General features: G+C 45.7%; 1 protein-coding gene across 5 annotated transcripts in view; it reads right to left on the bottom strand.

The window, feature by feature from the left end:
• Positions 1 to 19421, bottom strand: part of LOC137357117 (fibroblast growth factor receptor 1-like) — a 296290-nt gene that overhangs the window by 24037 nt on the left and 252832 nt on the right. For all 5 annotated transcript variants that reach the window (XM_068023164.1, XM_068023163.1, XM_068023160.1 and 2 more), the window contains 2 exons: positions 7276 to 7472; positions 2365 to 2510 (listed from right to left, as the gene is read on the bottom strand). In XM_068023164.1, the coding sequence (XP_067879265.1) occupies positions 2365 to 2510; positions 7276 to 7472 (343 nt within the window). The remainder of the gene's footprint in view (positions 1 to 2364; positions 2511 to 7275; positions 7473 to 19421) is intronic.

Genomic DNA, 19421 nt, shown 5'->3' with positions numbered 1-19421 from the left:
AAGCCTTTCACTGGTCATACACCTCTTCAAAGATTAGATCCTCACAAATCCACCAAGCAGTGAATTTGTGACGTTTTCATTCTCCTCTGTCAATATCCTCTGCTGGTCTTCAGACTGTTATTTCAGTCTTTATTCCTATGGTCTGACCTATTCCTGGCTGTGTGCAGATGTTGGGAAACAAAAAGCAAGAGGTGCCTCATGAAGGAGTTTGTTCCACATGAGACTGTTCCCTCCAAGCGAAGACAGATCCCAGCAACAAGAGAACCCAGTGTACTAAAACAGGCCTAGCAATCTCACCAAGCCAAGACAGATCTGATCAAACTAAGACAGATTGTCTCAATTTAAAGCTGATCTCCTTGGTATAAATAGACCCCATCGGCCAAGCATCATTCAAAGTATTTCTCTGGAAATATTTAACTGCAGCAGGTTCACATTACTTCACGTCTGCAGATATGACACTCTTATGAATGGCAGCGAAACATTTGGGTATTTACACAAGACATTTTCCTTACATTCAGCGTCACCAATCTTTCTAGAAAATGTACTCCATCCACATCCCTAAAAGTGTGCCTTTCGCTGCCCATAATTCTGTAGCTTGACCTCGAGGTTAAATAAAGCAATATTCCTGGTTAGTGGAATGGATCACAGCTGAACATCAGATCTTTTAGAAATGGAGTAAGAACACTCCATCAGATTGTGGCAAGGCTACAATTCATCTGACAAACTGATTTAACATTGAATAAGTCAATGGTTCGCACTGTGTGGAAAAAGACTCTGAAAAGTCCATGGGGCGGGTCACTCCCCCCAACGCCCCATAACTCCGACAGGAAAATGGTCGAACTGTTTCTCTAGGAATGCCACCAAGCTCCTACTAGACTTACAGCAGGACATTGGGAAAACCCTCATGGAAATACAGGGCCAGTACTGTTACAATTATTTGGAACCATCCTCCCAAAACATCGCCCGACAGCAAAAGCCTATTCTCCTGCTCTCATCCACTCTGTCAGCCTGACTCTTGAACTGGCCACTTGTTACTCAGGATCTCAGACTAGACCTGTGGGTCTGACAGCTTCAGACTGATTAGGGAACTGAGCATGTGTAACTCAATGCAAACCCACAACCCTGTAGCTGTCAGTCTGTCCGTCAAAAGGCAAAGCACAGTTCCTGCCCCCTTGTCTACCTGAGGCCCTCAGCACAGAGAGCTGTCAAAAAGCTCCGCAGAATGTCTGACTTCAACTGACTCAACTTCTGAACATCTCCATGAGTTCACAGCCAGAACAACAGCAGCTATCAATCTATCTTGTCATGTGTCTTCTCTGCAGCCAGCTGAAAGAGCCAGCAGCAACTCATTTTAACCAGCAAGAAAGAGCCATCAAACTGCACGCTGTGGAGATTCACATGTTTTCAACACTCCAGTCCAGATCCAAGTACACCCAATCACTCTGTTTCTCGGTGCTGAGCATTGCTGTTCCAGTTACAAGCAGCCCTGGGCCAGATACTGCATGTGCTTTGATGTAGGATGACGCTCCCTTGGCTCTGTCATGACCTCTGAACCAGTCCTGCATCAGTCTGAATGTAGCACCTCCTGCTTCAGTCAACCTCGAGCATCTCCGGAGTGCGACTGATAATTTGGGAGGACATTACCCTCTCTGAGCAGGCTGGGAGTGAGCTTGGCAGAAGTGCCAGCAATCGCAGTGTTAAATCAATTCTGCAGCAAGTTGATTTAGTGGCCAAGCTGTCCAATAAAATGCCTGCATTCTTTCGCAGCCTTGACCACAGTTATACTGCACCAGGTCCAAGCTCCCAAGCGATTTGGAGCTACCTGCGGGGAAGGCTGCTCTTGCACCCTGTCAAGCTGCGGCATAGCTCATGACCTGATTCCCAGTTCATACTGGTACTCTTGGTTCATGTGAGTTTGTGAACTCTGGGAGTACGAGTAGTGAAAGACTGCCTCAGGCTCATTCCAAAGCAGGCCTTAAAGACACAACACCTTCACCTCAACCTATCTGGCTTAGTGTTGGGCCCCAGTCTCAAGTCAGAGGGTGGCTTTTGCAACCAAATGACTCACCCAGTTCACCCCATGGCACATGCCCAGAGCATGACCCACAGTTTCATAAACAGGCAGCAGCACTGGTTTATATATAAGTTTGGTCACATTTGGAGGATATTGGATTTTTCATTGCGTTTCCTGTTTTTGTACTATATCTGAGTACTGATGGAAAGCTTGGCAAGGTGACAGTCCCACCTCCCACCAGTTATTGGAACCTAGATCCATGTCAGCATCCCAGGCTCAGGCTGCTTTCTTGGCAAACCAAGTGTCACTGACAGAATGACACAGCCTCAATGAACACACACTGCACTCACTTGTCTCTGGAGAACTCCCAGCGCGGGTCCTCGGGCAGTTCATATTCTGAGACCCCTGCCAACATCGGGGTGCCACTGGAGGAGTGTCGTGCAGTCCGAACCAGCAGTACACCTGAGTGCATGGAGGAGCTGGAATCGACGGACACCTGTGGTGGGATAGACAAAGACACTGGTGGTTAGAATCTACAAAAGGGATCCAGAAACAGCCAACACCGAAATTACACTGTGCTCATGATCCACTTCCTGACCTCTTCATTCATTTCCCCCCAACGCACCCGCACCCCTCTCTCCTTTTCAAGTAGCTTTTGGCCAACAAATTTATCTCTTTTCAGCTGCCAGTCTGAGCTCCAGCTTCTACACTGCTGTCCATTTATTTCTTGTGGCTTTCCCCAGGTCTCTAAATGGCAACCTAGCTGCAATATGCTAAAACAAGGGCTGTTTGTCTTGAGGTCACTGCATCACAAGTGGGGGTGAGGCTCAAGAAGATTGAGTCTGACATGACTACTCCTTTGGGAGCTGCCCATGGTCCATGGAGACACTCTGAACTTGGCAGACGATTGAGAATAGAAGCTCTCACCCCAGCATATACACATGTATTTGTGTGTGGGGATATGATGAGTGACAGGCACTCTTTGTCTTGTCATTCAGAAATAAACAGAAAACACTCAAAATCCTCAGCAGCTCAGTTATTAGCTGTATTGTGTGCATAAAGGAGACATGAGCTTTCCTGTAACGTACTGTTGTTTCCATCTGATTTCCAGCAGCTGCAGACTCTTTTTTTTCACTTCTGGGTAATGGAGGGTCCAGTCCCCTTCCCTCCCCCTCCAATCTCATGATGAACCCTTTCCCACTGCCTGGATCACTGCTCATTCTGCATGGCTTCACTGATATCCTGAGTTTCCAGCCTCTCTGATTAGGTTTCACACTGTGCCTTGCCTGTAGAAACCATCTCTGCCTCATTTGTAACGCGATGGGAAGGTCAGCTTCGGAAATACAGGAGAACTTTGCCAGACTTGCATCTGTCTGCTGAGTGAAACTGAAAAGCTTCTATCTCGTCACTTCTTTAGAAGGTGCAAAAGGCAATGGGAGGGGATTTGAACTTGAGGTGATGCTGTGAAGTGGGCTCGATCAGAACAGCAGCTGATGATAAACCATGTTCATTGACTACAAAGGAAGAGTGAGTGAGATGTTTATTGGCTGGCTGATCAGATTACTCCCAGTGTCATCTGGAAGGACAGACAAAAGTCTGTCTGAGAAACATAAGAGGTATTTTTTATTTGCATTTCCTGTCCAGTTCTCCTGAGTCGCATTAGAACTAATCTCCCCCTCCCTATTTACATCCTTCCGCTCTCATAACATGGAGGGTGCCATCAGTGGAAAGATAGGATCCAAACTGTGCAGTAGTCACTCTCTCCATACTGTCATTGTAGATTTCTGACAGGTAGATTGGTCAGGACTTGACAGAGGACTTAACAGGGTAGACACTGTTTCCCCCTGGCTGGAAAGGCATAGTCTAAGGAGAAACAGAATTTCTTCACCGAGGGTCGTGAATCTTTGGAATTCTCAAACCCAGAGGGCTTTGGATACTCGAGTCGATTTTGGGATTCTAAGGGAATAGGGTGTAAACATAGAGTTGATGTAAAAGATCAGCCATGATCTCATTGAATATTGACTCAGCACAGAATGGCTGACTGGGTAATGATGAAATGAGGGACCTGGGACTCTGATGGACGATGTCGTCGATAGTGCCATCTAGCTCAGTGACGCTCAGTTTGGGTTCCGCTAGGACCACTCAGCTCCTGACCTCATTACAACCTTGGTTCAAACATGGACAAAAGAGCTGAACTCAAGAGGTGAGGTGAGAGTGGTTGCCCCTGACATCAAGGCAGCATTTGACCGAGTATGGCATCAAGGAGCCCCAGGAAAATTGGAGACAATCGGAATCGGCAGGGGAAACTCTCTAATGGTTGGAGTCATACAAGGCACAAAGGAAGATGGTTGTGGTTGTTGGAGGTCAATCATCTGAGCTCCAGGACATCACTGCAGGAGTTCCCCAGGGTAGTGTCCTAGGCCCAACCATCTTCAGCTGCTTCATCAATGACCTTCCTTCAATCATAAGGTCAGAAGTGAGGATGTTCGCTGATGATTGCACAATGTTCAGCACCATTCACGACTCCTCAGATACTGAAGCAGTCCGTGTCCAGATGCAGCAAGACCTGGACAATATCCAGGCTTGGGCTGATAATTGGCAAGTAACTTGTGAGCCACACAAGTGCCAGGCAATGACCATCTCCAATAACAGAGAATCCAATGACCTCCCCTTGACATTCAATGGCATACTCGGCCAAATGCTACCTTGATGTCAAGGGCAGTCACTCCCACCTCCCTGCTTGAGTTCAGCTCTTTTTCCCATGTTTGGACCAAGGCTGTAATGAGATCAGGGGCTGAGTGGCCTTGGCGGAACCCAAACTGAGCATCACTGAGCAGGTTATTGCTTAAGCAAGTGCCGCTTGATAGCACAGGAGCAGCAGTGTGTAACATCTAAAAGACGCACTGCAGCAACTCATCAAGGCTCCTTCGACAGCACCTTCCAAACCCGCGACCTCTACCAACTCGAAGGACAAGGGCAGCAGATGCATGGGAACCTGAAAGTTCCCCTCCAATCCACACACCATCCTGACTTGGAACTATATCGCCGTTCCTGGGTCAAAATCCTGGAACTCCCTTCCAAACAGCACTGTTTTTTTTTATTCATTCATGGGATGTAGGCGTCAGTGGCCAAATGCTGGCATTTATTGCCCATCCCTAATTGCCCTTGAGAAGGTGGTGGTGAGCTGCTTTCTTGAACCGCTGCAGTCCATTTGGAGTAGGTACAACCACAGTGCTGATAGAAAGGGAGTTCCAGGATTTTGACCCAGCGACAGTGAAGGAACGGCGATATAGTTCCAAGTCAGCATGGTGTGTGGCTTGGAGGGGAACTTGCAGGTGGTGGCGTTCCCACGTATTTGCTGCCCTTCTCCTTCTAGTTGGTGGAGGTCGTGGGTTTGGAAGGTGCTGTCGAAGGAGCCTTGGTGCATTGCTGCAGTGCATCTTGTAGATGGTACACACTGCTGCCCTGTGTGTCGGTGATGGAGGGAGTGAATGTTTGTAGATGGGGTGCCAATCAAGCGGGCTGCTTTGTCCTGGATGGTGTCGAGCTTCTTGAGTGTTGTTGGAGCTGCCCCCGTCCAGGCAAGTGGAGAGTATTCCATCACACTCCTGACTTGTGCCTTGTAGATGGTGGACAGGCTTTGTGAGTCAGGAGGTGAGTTACTCGCCTCAGGATTCCTAGCCTCTGACCTGCTCTTGTAGCCACGGTATTTATATGGCTACTCCAGTTCAGTTTCTGGTCCATGGTAGCCACTAGGATGTTGATAGTGGGGGACTCAGCGATGATAATGCCATTGAATGTCAAAGGGAGATGGTTAGATTCTCTCTTGTTGGAGATGGTCATTGCCTGGCAATTGTGTGGCGCGAATGTTACTTGACACTTATCAGCCCACTCCTGATATTGTCCAGGTCTTGCTGCATTTCTACATGGACTGCTTCAGTATCTGAGGAGTCGAGAATGGTGCTGAACATTGTGCAATCATCAGCGAACATCCCCACTTCTGACCTTATGATTGAAGGAAGGTTGTTGGTGTACCTACACCCCAAGAACTGCAGCAGTTCAAGAAGGCAGCTCACCACCGACTTCTCATGGGTAATAAATGCTGGCCTAGCCAGCGATGTCCACATCGCCCAAAGGAATTAAAAGGGCAGTGCCCCCTCAGCTGACACTGGCTAACGTATAGGAGCCTGGGGATGATATACAGGGACTTTGTGTTTGGCTTGGGAGCATGCTGAGCGTTGCTTTTACCCAGTGAGCTGTCAGTCAAGGAACTTGCTAAACACCTCACAATCTGCTAAACCATATCACGTCTCCACCCACATCACAGAGAAGGGCCAGGAAAGGCTCAGTTCATCTTATCAATCCTCCTTGACTTTATACTCACTCAATATCACCTGCTGATTCAATGGAACCTCTTACCAGCAGTTACTGGAATAGAAAGACTATCCTATTTACTGGAGACCAGTACAAGTAAAGGAGATTTGATGTAAAATGATGTCCTGTAGTGCCAAGCTGATCTAACCTTTCTGTCTGCTGAAGTGTTTTTTTTATATCTAAGACAAGCATTACTGTGAGGATGGGAGAGCACTTGGAATGTGAGAGTACTCCTGACATGAATAATGGAATGATATTGACTCTCTTCACTCTCGAGTCAGCTGGTATGGTATGAGAACTCCTGAAGGACACAGGCTTTGTCTCTCAGCACAGACTGAAAAGGCCGTGGCTCTTTTCTCTTGAAAAGTCAAGGCTGAGAGCTGACCTGATAGGAGGTCTTTAAGATTATGAAAGGGTTTGATAGAGTCGAGGTGAACCTTGCAGCAGGAATTGTCAATAGCAGGAAACCTGAATGATTTCCTCTGCCCTGCATCAGCCCCACCCCCAGCCCAGAGGTGCTGAGACCAATGACAATGCCTAAGTCATGATCACAAGTGAAGTCAGGAAAATCACCCCATCCTCACCTTTCTGTGTGGCTCCAATGGCAGTCGGTTTACCTGTTGACCATCAGTTCCAGTAGCTGCACAACTTTAATCTCTCTGTAGTCCCAAGCAGAGCTGGACAACAGGGCATGTTTGGGACCTCAAAAGGCTTATTTCTCATTTGATAAGGTCAAGCCAATCTGGGCTGGCCACTAAGTTGTACCGTAGATTGCGACGCAGCTGCGATGCCCACCTGTTTGGCCTGAACTGGGCGGAAGCTAAGCTTGCAGACTTTCTTTGGGGCAGGGTAAAGTTTGCTTGAACTCTTTATTTACTTTCTGTTACCTGTCTACGCAGGGGAATGCTCTTGGCCAGCTTGTGCACAGCCAGCTGGCTGCTGAAGTCAGGTTTCTTGGCTGTGCTCTTCATACGAATGATGACAGCTGCCACCACCATACAGGATGTGAGGAAGGCTCCAGTGCAGTAGATGATGATCTCCAGGTAAACAGGCGAGGACAGAGTGGACGGTTTATCCTCCATCACTGGACAGGTTGGAAGAAGAGCTCGTTTAAAGAAGGAGAATCAAAAAACAGCTCACATACGCAACAGTGACAACAATTAACGCAGAAGACCACAGGTCACAAGGCAGATGCAGATTGACATGCTCCGAGTGCAAGCTTGGGGAATGGACGGTGAGCTGCCAGGGAGCTCCTTGCAAAAAAAAATCAGCCCTTTCTGTCACACTCACGGAATTGCTGTTCTCTGCCTTTTTGACACTCTCGTTTCTCAACCATGCAAGACATTGTAGTTGTGTGACTTTCGAATCTTTGATAAACACTCACTTGCACTCAACAACAGGCTGATTGATCACCGATCATGACACAACACAGTTCTTGATGCTATTCATAGAGACCTTCAAGAGATGTAACAAATGAACTTTCCCTTTATTTTGAATGACTCCTCTCTCCCTGCTTCATTTTCCAGCAGCCTAGATCGAGAGCTAATTATTCACTGTGACCCCAATCGTGTTCTCACCAGTCAGCTGTGCACAAGCACTCACCCTCAGGGGTCACCAGATGGAGCTGAAGAGTGCAAAACCTGCCTGATGTTTCCTCTTCCAGAGCCAGGGAACCAGTTTTGCTCATATCTCTATTGACCTTGCATCAACAAACTTCTCTGGGAGTCTGTTCTATCCATTACCCAGTGGGAAATATTTCCTTCAATCTCCAACATTAATCAAGGCTGGTGAATGTGCTGCTTGTGTCCCCACTCGCTGTCCTAAATTAACAAGCTTGCTAACTTTTGTCTTATGCACATCTTTCGCTCAGTTAAAGATCCCATTACTTTCTTTATTGCTCCCCGGTGGAAACAGTCACAGACACCTGAACACCTTTCTTTAGAATCCCAATGCCCATGAGGCTGGACTCACACTGCTGACTCTTGTCTTATATTGAGGTCCCAGCCTCACCACTCAAAGAGCAGGCGTGGGGGAGCCCAGTACAAGGCAAGCTCAATGCTTCATAGTGAATCACAGAGGAGCACTCTGGTCCAACAAAGAACACTAAAATCAAACTTTCAAACTTGCCATCTGATTATATAATGGATAACTCACAGGCTGCAATCTAATCCAAGGTTTCTGATAGTTTATGTAAATACACCAAGTTAATAATGGATGGTGGGGGCAGGGTGGGGAGGTGGTGTGGTGGAGAAAGCCTCCCATCTTGCATTCAGCTGTCTACAGGAAGAAGAAATGGGCAAAATGCCATCACAAAACACAATGAAGGATCGTCAGAGAACTTGTGCAACAAGTTAAAACACAGTGTGTGTGTCAGGCAGGTAATTTTAGTACGTCTAGGCTGATAAACTACCCTGAGGCAATTTCGGTATAAATCCCAAGTCAATCAATCAAACTCCATAAACATCATCCTCACCCAAATCAGACATTTCAGTGATACTGCAAGTATAAAACATAGATCGGTGTAGAAACCCCCCCAACAGGCACCTTCCTCTGGACCTGCAGTCAGCGACTTGTGTCATCAAAACTTATATTTTGCTGTTTTTCAACTCAACTGGAGCAGTGTGACCATTCTGGCCACCACACTTTAGGAAGGATGTGAAGGCATTGGAGAGGTTCAGAAAATGGTTCCAGGGATCAGAGACTTTAGTTACGAGGATAGAGAAGCTGGCATTGTTCTCCTTTGAGAAGAGAAGATTTAGAGAAGACCTGGACAACATCCAGGCTTGGGCTGATAAGTGGCAAGTAAAGAATCTAACCATCTCCCCTTGATATTCAATGGCATTACCATCACTGAAAACCCCACTATCAACATCCTGGGGGTTACCATTGACCAGAAACTGAACTGGACCAGCCACATAAAAGCTGTGGCTACAAGAGCAGGTCAGAGGCTGGGAATCCTGCGGCGAGTAACTCACCTCCTGTCTCCCCAAAGCCTGTCCACCAGCTATAAGGTACAAGTCAGGAGCGTGATGGAATACCCTCCACTAGCCTGGATTGGTGCAGCTCCAACAACACTCAAGAAGCTCGACACCATTCAGGACAAAGCAGCCCGCTTGATTGGCACCCCATCTACAAACATTCACTCCCTCCGCCACCGACGCACAGTGGCAGCAGTGTGTACCATCTACAAGATGCACCGCAGCAACTCACCAAGGCTCTTTAGACAGCACCTTCCAAACCCGTGACCTCTACCACCTAGAAGAACAAGAGTAGCAGATGTATGGGAAACCCACCGCCTGCAAGTTCCCCTCTAAGCCACACACCATTCTGACTTGGAACTATATCTCCCTTCCTTCACTGTTGCTGAATCAAAATCCTGGAACTCTCTTCCCAACAACACTGTGGGTGTACCTACCCCACATGGACTGCAGCACTACCACCTTCTCAAGGGCAACTGGATATGAGCAACAAATGGTGGCCTCACCGTGAGGCCCACATCCCATGAAAGAATGTAACAAAAGATTTGACAGAGGTGTTGAAAATCACGAGGGGTCTGGACAGAGTAGATAGGGAGAAGGGTCGAGAACGAGAGGATACAGATTTAAGGTGATTCACCAAAGAAACAGAGGCAACATGAGGAAAATCTTTTTGTATTGCAGTGAGTGGTTAGGATCTGGAACACACTGCCTGAGAGTATGGTGGAGGATACAATCGTGGCTTTCAATATGGAACTGAATAAGCATTTGAAGAGAAAAAATTTGCAGGGCTACAGGGAATGGGTGGCAGAGTGCGCTAGTTAAAATGTTTCAGCATAAAGCCCACATGGGCTCAAAAGGCCTCCTCTGTGCAATGATTCTATACTACACGACTGATCTCTCTCCCCAGTATTAACTGCACGCGTGGAAATGCTGCTCATTGCACACTTTATCAACGTCAACAGAACATGGATAGGGACGATGTCACATTTTTAAAAAGAGTGTCATTTCTTCAGCTATCTGTCTTTAGGGATTACGTAATTGTAGCTGAACCCGTCAGTCATTTCTAGGGTTTGCCAATCCTCCAGCATTGCCTTGGAGTCTCTTGGAATTGAAGACATGAATGCGAGCAATCCAGGAGAAAAATTATACAGAATCACAGAATTGTTACAGTGCAGAAGGAGGCCATTCGGCCCTTTGTGTCCACACTGGCCCTCCGAATGAGCAATTCACCTAGTGCCACTCCCCTACCTTCTCCCTGTAATCCTGCACATTCTTCCTTTTCAGATAACAGTCTAATTGCCTTTTGAATGCCTCGATTGAACCTGCCTCCACCACGTTCTCAGCAGCGCATTCCAGACCTTAACCACTCGCTGTATGAAAAAGTTTTTCCTCATGTCTCCACTGCTTCTTTTGCCAATCACTTTAAATCTATGCCTTCTCCTTCTCAATCCTTTCACTATTGGGAACAGTTTCTCTCTATCTACTCTGTATGATCACTCATGATTTTGAATACCTCAATCAAATCACCTCTCAGCCTTCTCTTCTCCAAGGAAAACAGTCCGAACTTCTCCAATCTATCTTGATAACTGAAATTCCTCATCCCTGGAACCATTCTGGTGAATCTTTTGCTGTACTCTCTCCAATTCCCTCACGTCTTTCCTAAACTGTGGTGTCCAGAACTGGACGCAATATTCCAGCTGAGGCTGAACTCGTGTCTTATACAAGTTTAACATAACTTCCTTGCTCTTGTACTCTATGCCCCTATTAATAAAGCCCAGGATGCTGTTTGCTTTATCAACCACTCTCTCAACCTGTCCTGCCACCTTCAATGATTTATGCACATACACACCCAGGTCCCTCTGCTCCTGTACCCTTTATTTTATATTGTCTCTCTGTGTTCTTCCTACCAAAATTAATCACTTCACATTTCTCTGCATTGACCTTCATCTGCCACCTGTCTGCCTATTCCACCAACTTGTCTCTGCCTTTTTGAAGTTTGACACTATCCTCCTCAACAGTTCACAATGCTTCCAAATTTCGTATCAGCTGCAAACTTTGAAATTATGCCCTGTACACCAAGGTGTAAGTCATTAATATATTTATCAGGAAAAACAAGGGTCCCAACACTGACCTCTACAGAACTCCACTACAAACCTTCCTCCAGCCCGAAAAACATCCATTATCCACTGCTCCTTGTTTTCTGTCATTCAGCCAATTCCGTATCCATGTTGCTACCATTCCTTTTATTCCATGAACTGTATGTTTTCTCACAAGTCTGTTGTGTGGCACTGTATCAAACGCCTTTTGAAATTCCATGTACACCATTGCAACAGCATTGCCATCATCAACCCGCGATGTTACCTCCTCAAAAAACTCCAGCAAGTTAGTTAAACATGATTTTCCCTTGAGAAATCCATGCTGGCATTCCTTAATTAACTCACATTTCTCCATGTGACAATTGATTTTGTCCTGAATTCTTTTTTCTCGAAGTTTTCCCACTACCTAAGTTAAACTGACTGGCCTGTAGTTGCTGGGCTTATCTTTCCACCCTTTTTTGGGTGGCAATATTAGGGCATTAAAAAAATGTTTCTGTTAAAACATTTTCTGTAACCACTTTTAATAACTAGTTCTGCAAGTATTGGACATGGGAGAAAATTGCTGTTTGACTGACGATCAAGATTCATCCAATCAGGTAACAAAAGGTCTGTTTGCTTTCTGATTGGCGCTGGGAAGGATATGGTGGTGGGAAACATCAGGTCATGCGATGAAACTGCCGAGAATATGTCGAATCAGAGTTAGCGATCCTAGTCAGCCCATAGCCCTACTTCATTTCATTTTGCGAGGAAAGTGCTCAGTCTGCAATTAAACACACAGCCAAAGTAGGAAGGGCAGTGAGCTTGTTAACAAACATAGGAACATACGAATTAGGAGCAGAAGTAGGCCATTCGGCCCCTCTAGCCTGCTCCGCAATTCAATAAGATCACGGCTGATCTGTTTGTATTTCAGATTCCACATTCCCATCTACCCCGATAACCTTTAATTCCCTTGCCTAACCAGAATCTATCTACCTCCACCTTAAAAATATTCAATGACCCCCTCCTCCACCACCTTCTGAGGCAGAGAGTTCCAAAGTCGCACAACCCTAAGAAAACATTTCTCCTCATGTCTGTCCTAAAAGGATGACCCCTAATTTTAAAACAGTGCCCCTCCAGTTTTGGACTCCCCCACAAGAGGAAACATCCTGTCCACATCCACCTTGTCAAGACAGTTCAGGATCTTATAAACTTTAATCAAGTCTCCCCTCACTCTTCTAAACTCCAGTGAAAACAAGCCCAGTCTGTCCAACCTTTCCTCATAAGGCAACCCACTCATTCCACGTCTCAAACTAGTAAACCTCCTCTGAACCGCCTCCAATGCATTTACATCTTTCCTTAAATTTGAGAGGTGGTCTCACCAATATCCTGTATAACTGAAGCATCACATCCTTACTTTTATTTTCACTTCCTCTAGTAATAAAGGATAGCATTCCATTAGCCTTGTTTATTAGATTAGATTAGATTAGAGATACAGCACTGAAACAGGCCCTTCGGCCCACCGAGTCTGTGCCGACCATCAACCACCCATTTATACTAATCCTACACTAATCCCATATTCCTACCAAACATCCCCACCTGTCCCGAAATTTCCCTACCACCTACCTATACGAGTGACAATTTATAATGGCCAATTTACCTACCAACCTGCAAGTCTTTTGGCTTGTGGGAGGAAACCGGAGCACCCGGAAGGAAACCCACGCAGACACAGGGAGAACTGGCAAACTCCACACAGGCAGTACCCAGAATCGAACCCGGGTCGCTGGAGCTGTGAGGGGGGATTACTTGCTGTACCTGCATACTAACCTTTTGTGACTCATGCATTGGAACACCGAGATCCCTCTACAACTGAGTTCTGCAGTCGTTTTCCATTTAAGTAATACTCTGCTTTTTTCTTCTTCCTGCCAAAGTGAACAACTTCACATTTTCCTACATTACACTCCAGCTGCCAGATTTTTTCACACTCAGTCAACCGATCTATATCAGTCTGCAAGCTCCTTATGTCCTCTTCACAACTTACTTTCCTACCTATCTTTGCGTCATCTTCAAATTTAGCTACCAAGCCATTGCCCTCCTCATCTCAGTCATTGATATAAATTGTAAAAATTTGCGGCCCCAGCACAGACCTTTGTGGGACTCCAATCAGGAAAGGACCCATTTATGCATACTCTGTTTTCTGTCAGCCAGCCAGCCAATCTTCTATCCATGCTAATATGTTACCCCCTACACCATGAGCTCCTACTTCGCACAATAACCTTTTATGTGGCACCTTGTCAAATGCCTTCTGGAAATTCAATTACAGTACGTCAACGGGCTCCCCCTTATCTATGGCACATGTTACTCCAGCTATGTGTTGATGGATTAAAGGAAGGGAACACTCGGTTTCATGACTATTCGGTGGAAGATAACAGGATTGGATTTCTCTGCCAGCCTATTCAGTTCCCTTCAACGGAGGAGGCTCTGTTGTTTGTCTCTGAGCCTGGTCATGGCTTCCCCATTCTGTCTATCTGCCTCATTCCAATGAAAAATTGGGGTTTGGGCAGAACTGGATGGGAGCTGCACTTCATGTCCAACAAGGTTGGATTACAGGACAAGAACTTGAATGGCCAGGGATACTGTCTCCACACAAACATCCAACTCTCAGATACAGATTCTACATAGCAGACAAATCCAGGAAATCAATACATTTATATTGGATTCAAGAGCGAGGGACACACAGAGAGAGGGACAGAGAGAGAAAGGGAGAGGGCAAGACGGAGACTGAGAGAGAGAGAGAGAGAGAGAGAGAGAGAGGGTGGGACACAGAGAGAGAGGGATACAGAGAGGGAGACAGTGAGAAAGCGGGAGAGAGGGTGAGGGTGAGACAGGGAGAGACATAGAGAGAGGGAGAGGGACAGAGAGAGGGAGAGGGCGAGACAGGGAGACAGAGAGGGACAGAGAGAGAGAGGGACACAGAGAGGGAGACAGCGAGAGAGAGGGCGAGACAGGGAGACAAAGAAAGAGGGGAACAGAGAGAGAGAGAGAGGGCGGAACAAAGAGAGAGAGGGCCAGAGAGAGAGAAAGAGGGAGGGAGGGACAGCAAGAGAGAGAGTGAGGGACAGACAGAGAGTGTGAGGGACAGAGAGAGTGAGGGACAGACAGAGAGTGTGAGGGACAGAGAGAGACAGAGAGAGAGAGATGGACAGAGAGAGGGCGGAACAAAGAGAGAGAGAGAGAGAGAGACAGGGGGACAGATAGAGCGGGGGACAGGGAGAGAGGTGGATGGGGGATCAGAGGGAGGGGGGGGGACAGAGGGAGAGGGGGACAGAGGGAGAGAGAAAGAGACGGGAACAGAGAGAGAGAGTGGAACAGAGAGAGGGGCAGAGAGTGGGATACAGAGTGCTGGGGACTGAGAGAGGGGGGAGAGAGAGAGAGAGAAGGAGAGAGAGAGACATGACATACAGAGAGAGAGAGAGAGAGGGATATGGTGTACAGAAAGAAGGGCCTGATATACAGAAAGAGGGGCATGGTATACAGAATACAAGAACACAAGAAATAGAAGCAGGAGTAAACCATATGGCCCATCAAGCCTGCTCCGCCATTCCGAATGATCATGGCTGATCTTCGGATTCACCTCCATGTTCCCACCCGCTCGCCTTATCCCATGATTCCCTGAGAGACCAATAAACTGTCTATACCAGCCTTAAATGTATTCAATAATAAAGCATCCACAACTCTCTGGGGTAGAAAATTCAAAAGATTTACAACCCTTGAGTGAAGTAATGTCTCTTCATCTCAGACCTAAATTATCGGCCCCTTGTCCTGAGACTGTGCCCCTGTGTTTTCGATTCCCTGACCAGCGAAAATGATCTCTCAGTGTCTACTCTATCCAGTCCCTTTAGAAGCTCATATGTTTCAATGAGATCACCTCTCATTCTTCTATACTGCTGAGAATACAAGCCCAATTTACTTAGTCTCTCATCATAGGACAACCTCCTCATCCCAGGGACCAATCGAGTGAACCCTTGCTGCACTGCTTCCAATGCAAGTATATCCTTTCTTAAATGTGGAGACCCCAACTGCACACAGTATTGCAGATGTGGTCTCACCAAAATCCTGTACAAATGTTGCAATATTTCATTATTCCTGTACTCCAATCCCCTTGCAATACATGTCAACATGCCATTTGCCTTCCCAATTGCTTGTTGTACCTACATGTTAATTTTTTGCGTTCCTTGTACAAGCACACCCAAGTCTCTTTGAATATCGACACTTACAAGTTGCACACCGTTTAAAAAAAATTCTGCTTTTCGATTCTTCTGACTAAAGTGCATAACCTCACACTTCCCTACATTGTACTCCATCTGCCATCTTGTTGCCCACTCATTTAACCTGTCCATATCTCTTTGCAGCCTCTCTGTGTCCTCCCCACAGCTTACCTTTCCACCTACCTTTGTATCATCGGCAAACTGAGATACATTAACCTGTCTCTTCATCTAAGTCATTCATATAGATTGTAAATAGCTGAGGCCCCAGCACTGATCCTTGCAGCACTCCACTATTTAATGCCTGCCAACTTGAAAATGCCCCGTTTATGCCCACTCGTTGCTTCCTGTCTGTTCGCCAATCATCTCTCCATGCGAATATATTACCCCCCAACTCCATGAGCCCGTATCTTGCCTATTAACCTTTTGTATGGCACCTTATCGAACTCCTTTTGGAAATCTAGGTAAACTACATCTACAGGTTCCCCTTTATCTAACTTACTAGATACATCCTCAAAAAACTCTCAAATTTGTCAAATAGGATTTCCCTTTAGTAAAACCATGTTGATTTGTTCGAATCATACTGTGTTTTTGTAAGTGCATTGTTAAGACTTCCTTCATAATAGATTGCAGCATTTTGTCCATGACTGATGTTAGTCTAACTGGCCTGTATTTCCCTGTTTTCTCTCTGTCTCCTTTCTTGAAAAGCTGTGTAAGATTTGCCAACTTCCAATCTGACGGACTGTTCCCGAATCTACCCAATTTTGGAAAATCATAGCCAGCACATCCACTATATCTGCAGCTATCTCTTTTTGAATCCGAGGGTATAGGCCATCAGGTCCTGGAGATTTGCCAGATTTTAATCCATTAAGTTTCTCCTATACTTTTTCTCTGCTGATATGAATTTCCTTAATGTCCTCACTCTTCTTAGCTCCTAGATTACTGCCTATTTCTGGTATGGAACTTGTGTCTTCCACTGTGAAGACAGACACAAAATATTTGTTCAATGCCACTACCATTTCAAGATAATTTCTCCTGCCTCTGCTTCTAAGGGACCAATGTTTACTTTAGCTACTCTCTTCCTTTTGATATACCTGTAAAAGCTCTTCCAATCTGTTTTCATGTTACTGGCTAATTTACTCTCATATTCTACTTTTCTTTTATCATCAATTTTTTGGTGGCCCTTTCCTGGTTTCTAAAACACTCCCAATCCTCAGATTTGCTTTGTAAGCCTTTTCTTTTCATCTAATCCTATCCTTAACTTCCCGAGCGAGCCACACATGGGTCTTTCTGGCTGAGTTTTTGTTTTTCCAAGGTAGGTATTTTTGTTAAATATTTTGATTGTTTCTTTAAAGGTTTCTCACTGTTCATTTACCGCCATACCTTTTAGTCTATTTATCCATATTTACCTGAACCAGCTCTGGCCTCATGCCTACGGAATTGACTTTGTTTCAGTTTAAGATTCTTGTTTGTGATTGGAGCATGTCACTTTCAAACTTAACACGGAATTCAATGGTATTATGATCACCGTTTCCAAGTGGATCTTTTGCTATGACATTGCTTATTAACCTTGCTTCATTACACAATATTAGATCTAAGATAGCTTTATCCCTAGTTGGCTCCACGACATATTGCTCCAAGAAACTGTCCCGAAAACATTAAAAAACTCATCTTCTAAACCACTCCTGCCAATTTCATTGTCCCAGTCTATATGAAGATTAAAGTCCCCCATAATTATTACATTGCCTTTGTTACAAGCTCCAATAATTTCTTGTTTAATGCTCTGTCCAACGGTATAACGACTGTTAGGGGGCCAAAAACTACTCCCACCAGTGTTTTCTGATTCTTGCTATTACTTATTTCCACCCATACTGATTCTACTTCATGATCTTCTGAGGCCCAGATCCTTCCTCACGAATGCCCTTGTGTCATCCTTGTGACCACCAGTGCTATCCTTCCTCCTTTGCTATTCTGTCTGTCTTTCTGAAATATTGTGTCCCCTGGAATATTTATTTCCCAACCTAGATCACCATGTAACCATGTCTCTGTGATGGTGATTAGATCTAAATCATGTACCTCTATTTTTGACACTTGTTCATGTATCTTATTGCAGATGCTTTGCACATTCAGATATAAAACGTTTAATTTCATTTTTTTTACTTCTATTCCTTTCAATTACTTTATCTGCTGATGTACTATTTCTGTTAAGATCCCTGAGCCTTGCTGTCTCATTCCGCTTGTCTTTACCCACAATGCTATTCTGTTCTGATGCCTTGGCCTTTTTCTTTGGATTTCTCAATCCCACCTCCCCGAAACCCTCCCCCCCCCACTCTGTTCACACCCTCTAGTCTTAACTGCTGGATCATCTTGAGTTTGTACACAGTGTCCCTTCCTGTCACACCCTGCTTATCATTATCATTATCACTATTTTGCTCTCTTGCCTTCTCCTCTCTTTTTAAATTAGATCACATCTCCCCTCACTTGATCCCTCGCCCCCACTATTTAGTTTAAAGTGATCTTTACTGCCCTAGTCATATGACTCACCAGAACACTGGTTCCAGCATCCCAGTGGGACAACGCCCACTTTCCCCAGTACTGGTGCCAGTGCCCCAAGAATCGAAACCCATTTCTCCCACACCAATCTCTGAGCCACGCATTTAACTGTCTCATCTCATTTACCCTATGCCAATTTGTTTGTGGCTCAGGTAATAACCCAGAGATTATTACCTTTGAGGTTCTGCTTTTTAATTCAGTCCCTAGCTGCTCATACTCCCTATGCAGAACCTCTTTCCTAGTCCTATCTATGTCATTGGTATCCAATTGGACCATGACAACTGGATCCTCCACCTCCCACTGCAAGTTCCTTTCCAGCCCCGAGCAGATGTCCCAAACCCTGGCAACAGGCAGGCAACACAGCCTTCCGGACTCTTGCTCTTGGCCACAGAGAACTGTGTCCATCCCCATGACTATCGTGTCCCCTACTGCCACTACATTCCTATTTACTCCCCCTGCTTGAATGGCTTCCTGCACCATGGTCAGTTTGCTAATCTAACCTGCAGCCCCTGCTCTCATCCATACAAGCTGAAAGAACCTCAAACCTGTTGGAAAATTGCAAGAGCTGAGGCTCCTCCACTTCTGCCTTCTTGATCTCCTTACCTGCCTCACTTGCAGTCACACCCCCCTGTCCCTGACTACTGACCAAATCAGAAGACACTATCCTATGTGGTGTGATCGCCTTCTGGAACAAGGTGTCCACGTAACCTTCCCCCTCCCTGATGCATCGCTGTGTCTGTAGCTCGGCCTCCAGCTCAGTGACTCTGAGCGGTAGCTCTTTGAGTTGTAGACATTTACTGCATAGATGGGTGCTGTGGATTACATTGGTGTCCACAAGCTCCCACCGACTGCAAAACATGGCCTGTCCTGCATCCTGATTGTGCTTTAAATAACTCATTATTCTTAATTAATTCATAGGAAATTTTCACCAATCTATTAAGCTTAACTATTATTGGTAAATAAAACCTTACAATTTGTAAAATTAGCCGAGTTTTGAAGAAGAATGATGCATGATATACCAGAGACAGTGAATCACTGTCAGGAGGTGGGGTTAACTATCTCCAAAAGTTGAAAACCTCAAATACTGATCTGTATATTTAATATCACAAGTTATCTTTGAATCCAGAGCAACCTGAATGCCTTTCAGCTAATGGTTCCCTGGAGC

This window comes from Heterodontus francisci, chromosome 47, assembly GCF_036365525.1.
Source record: "Heterodontus francisci isolate sHetFra1 chromosome 47, sHetFra1.hap1, whole genome shotgun sequence".
In the NCBI taxonomy this organism is placed as follows: Eukaryota; Metazoa; Chordata; class Chondrichthyes; order Heterodontiformes; family Heterodontidae; genus Heterodontus; species Heterodontus francisci.
Note: the sequence above shows the minus strand (reverse complement) of the source record. Positions and strands in the feature narration are given on the sequence as shown.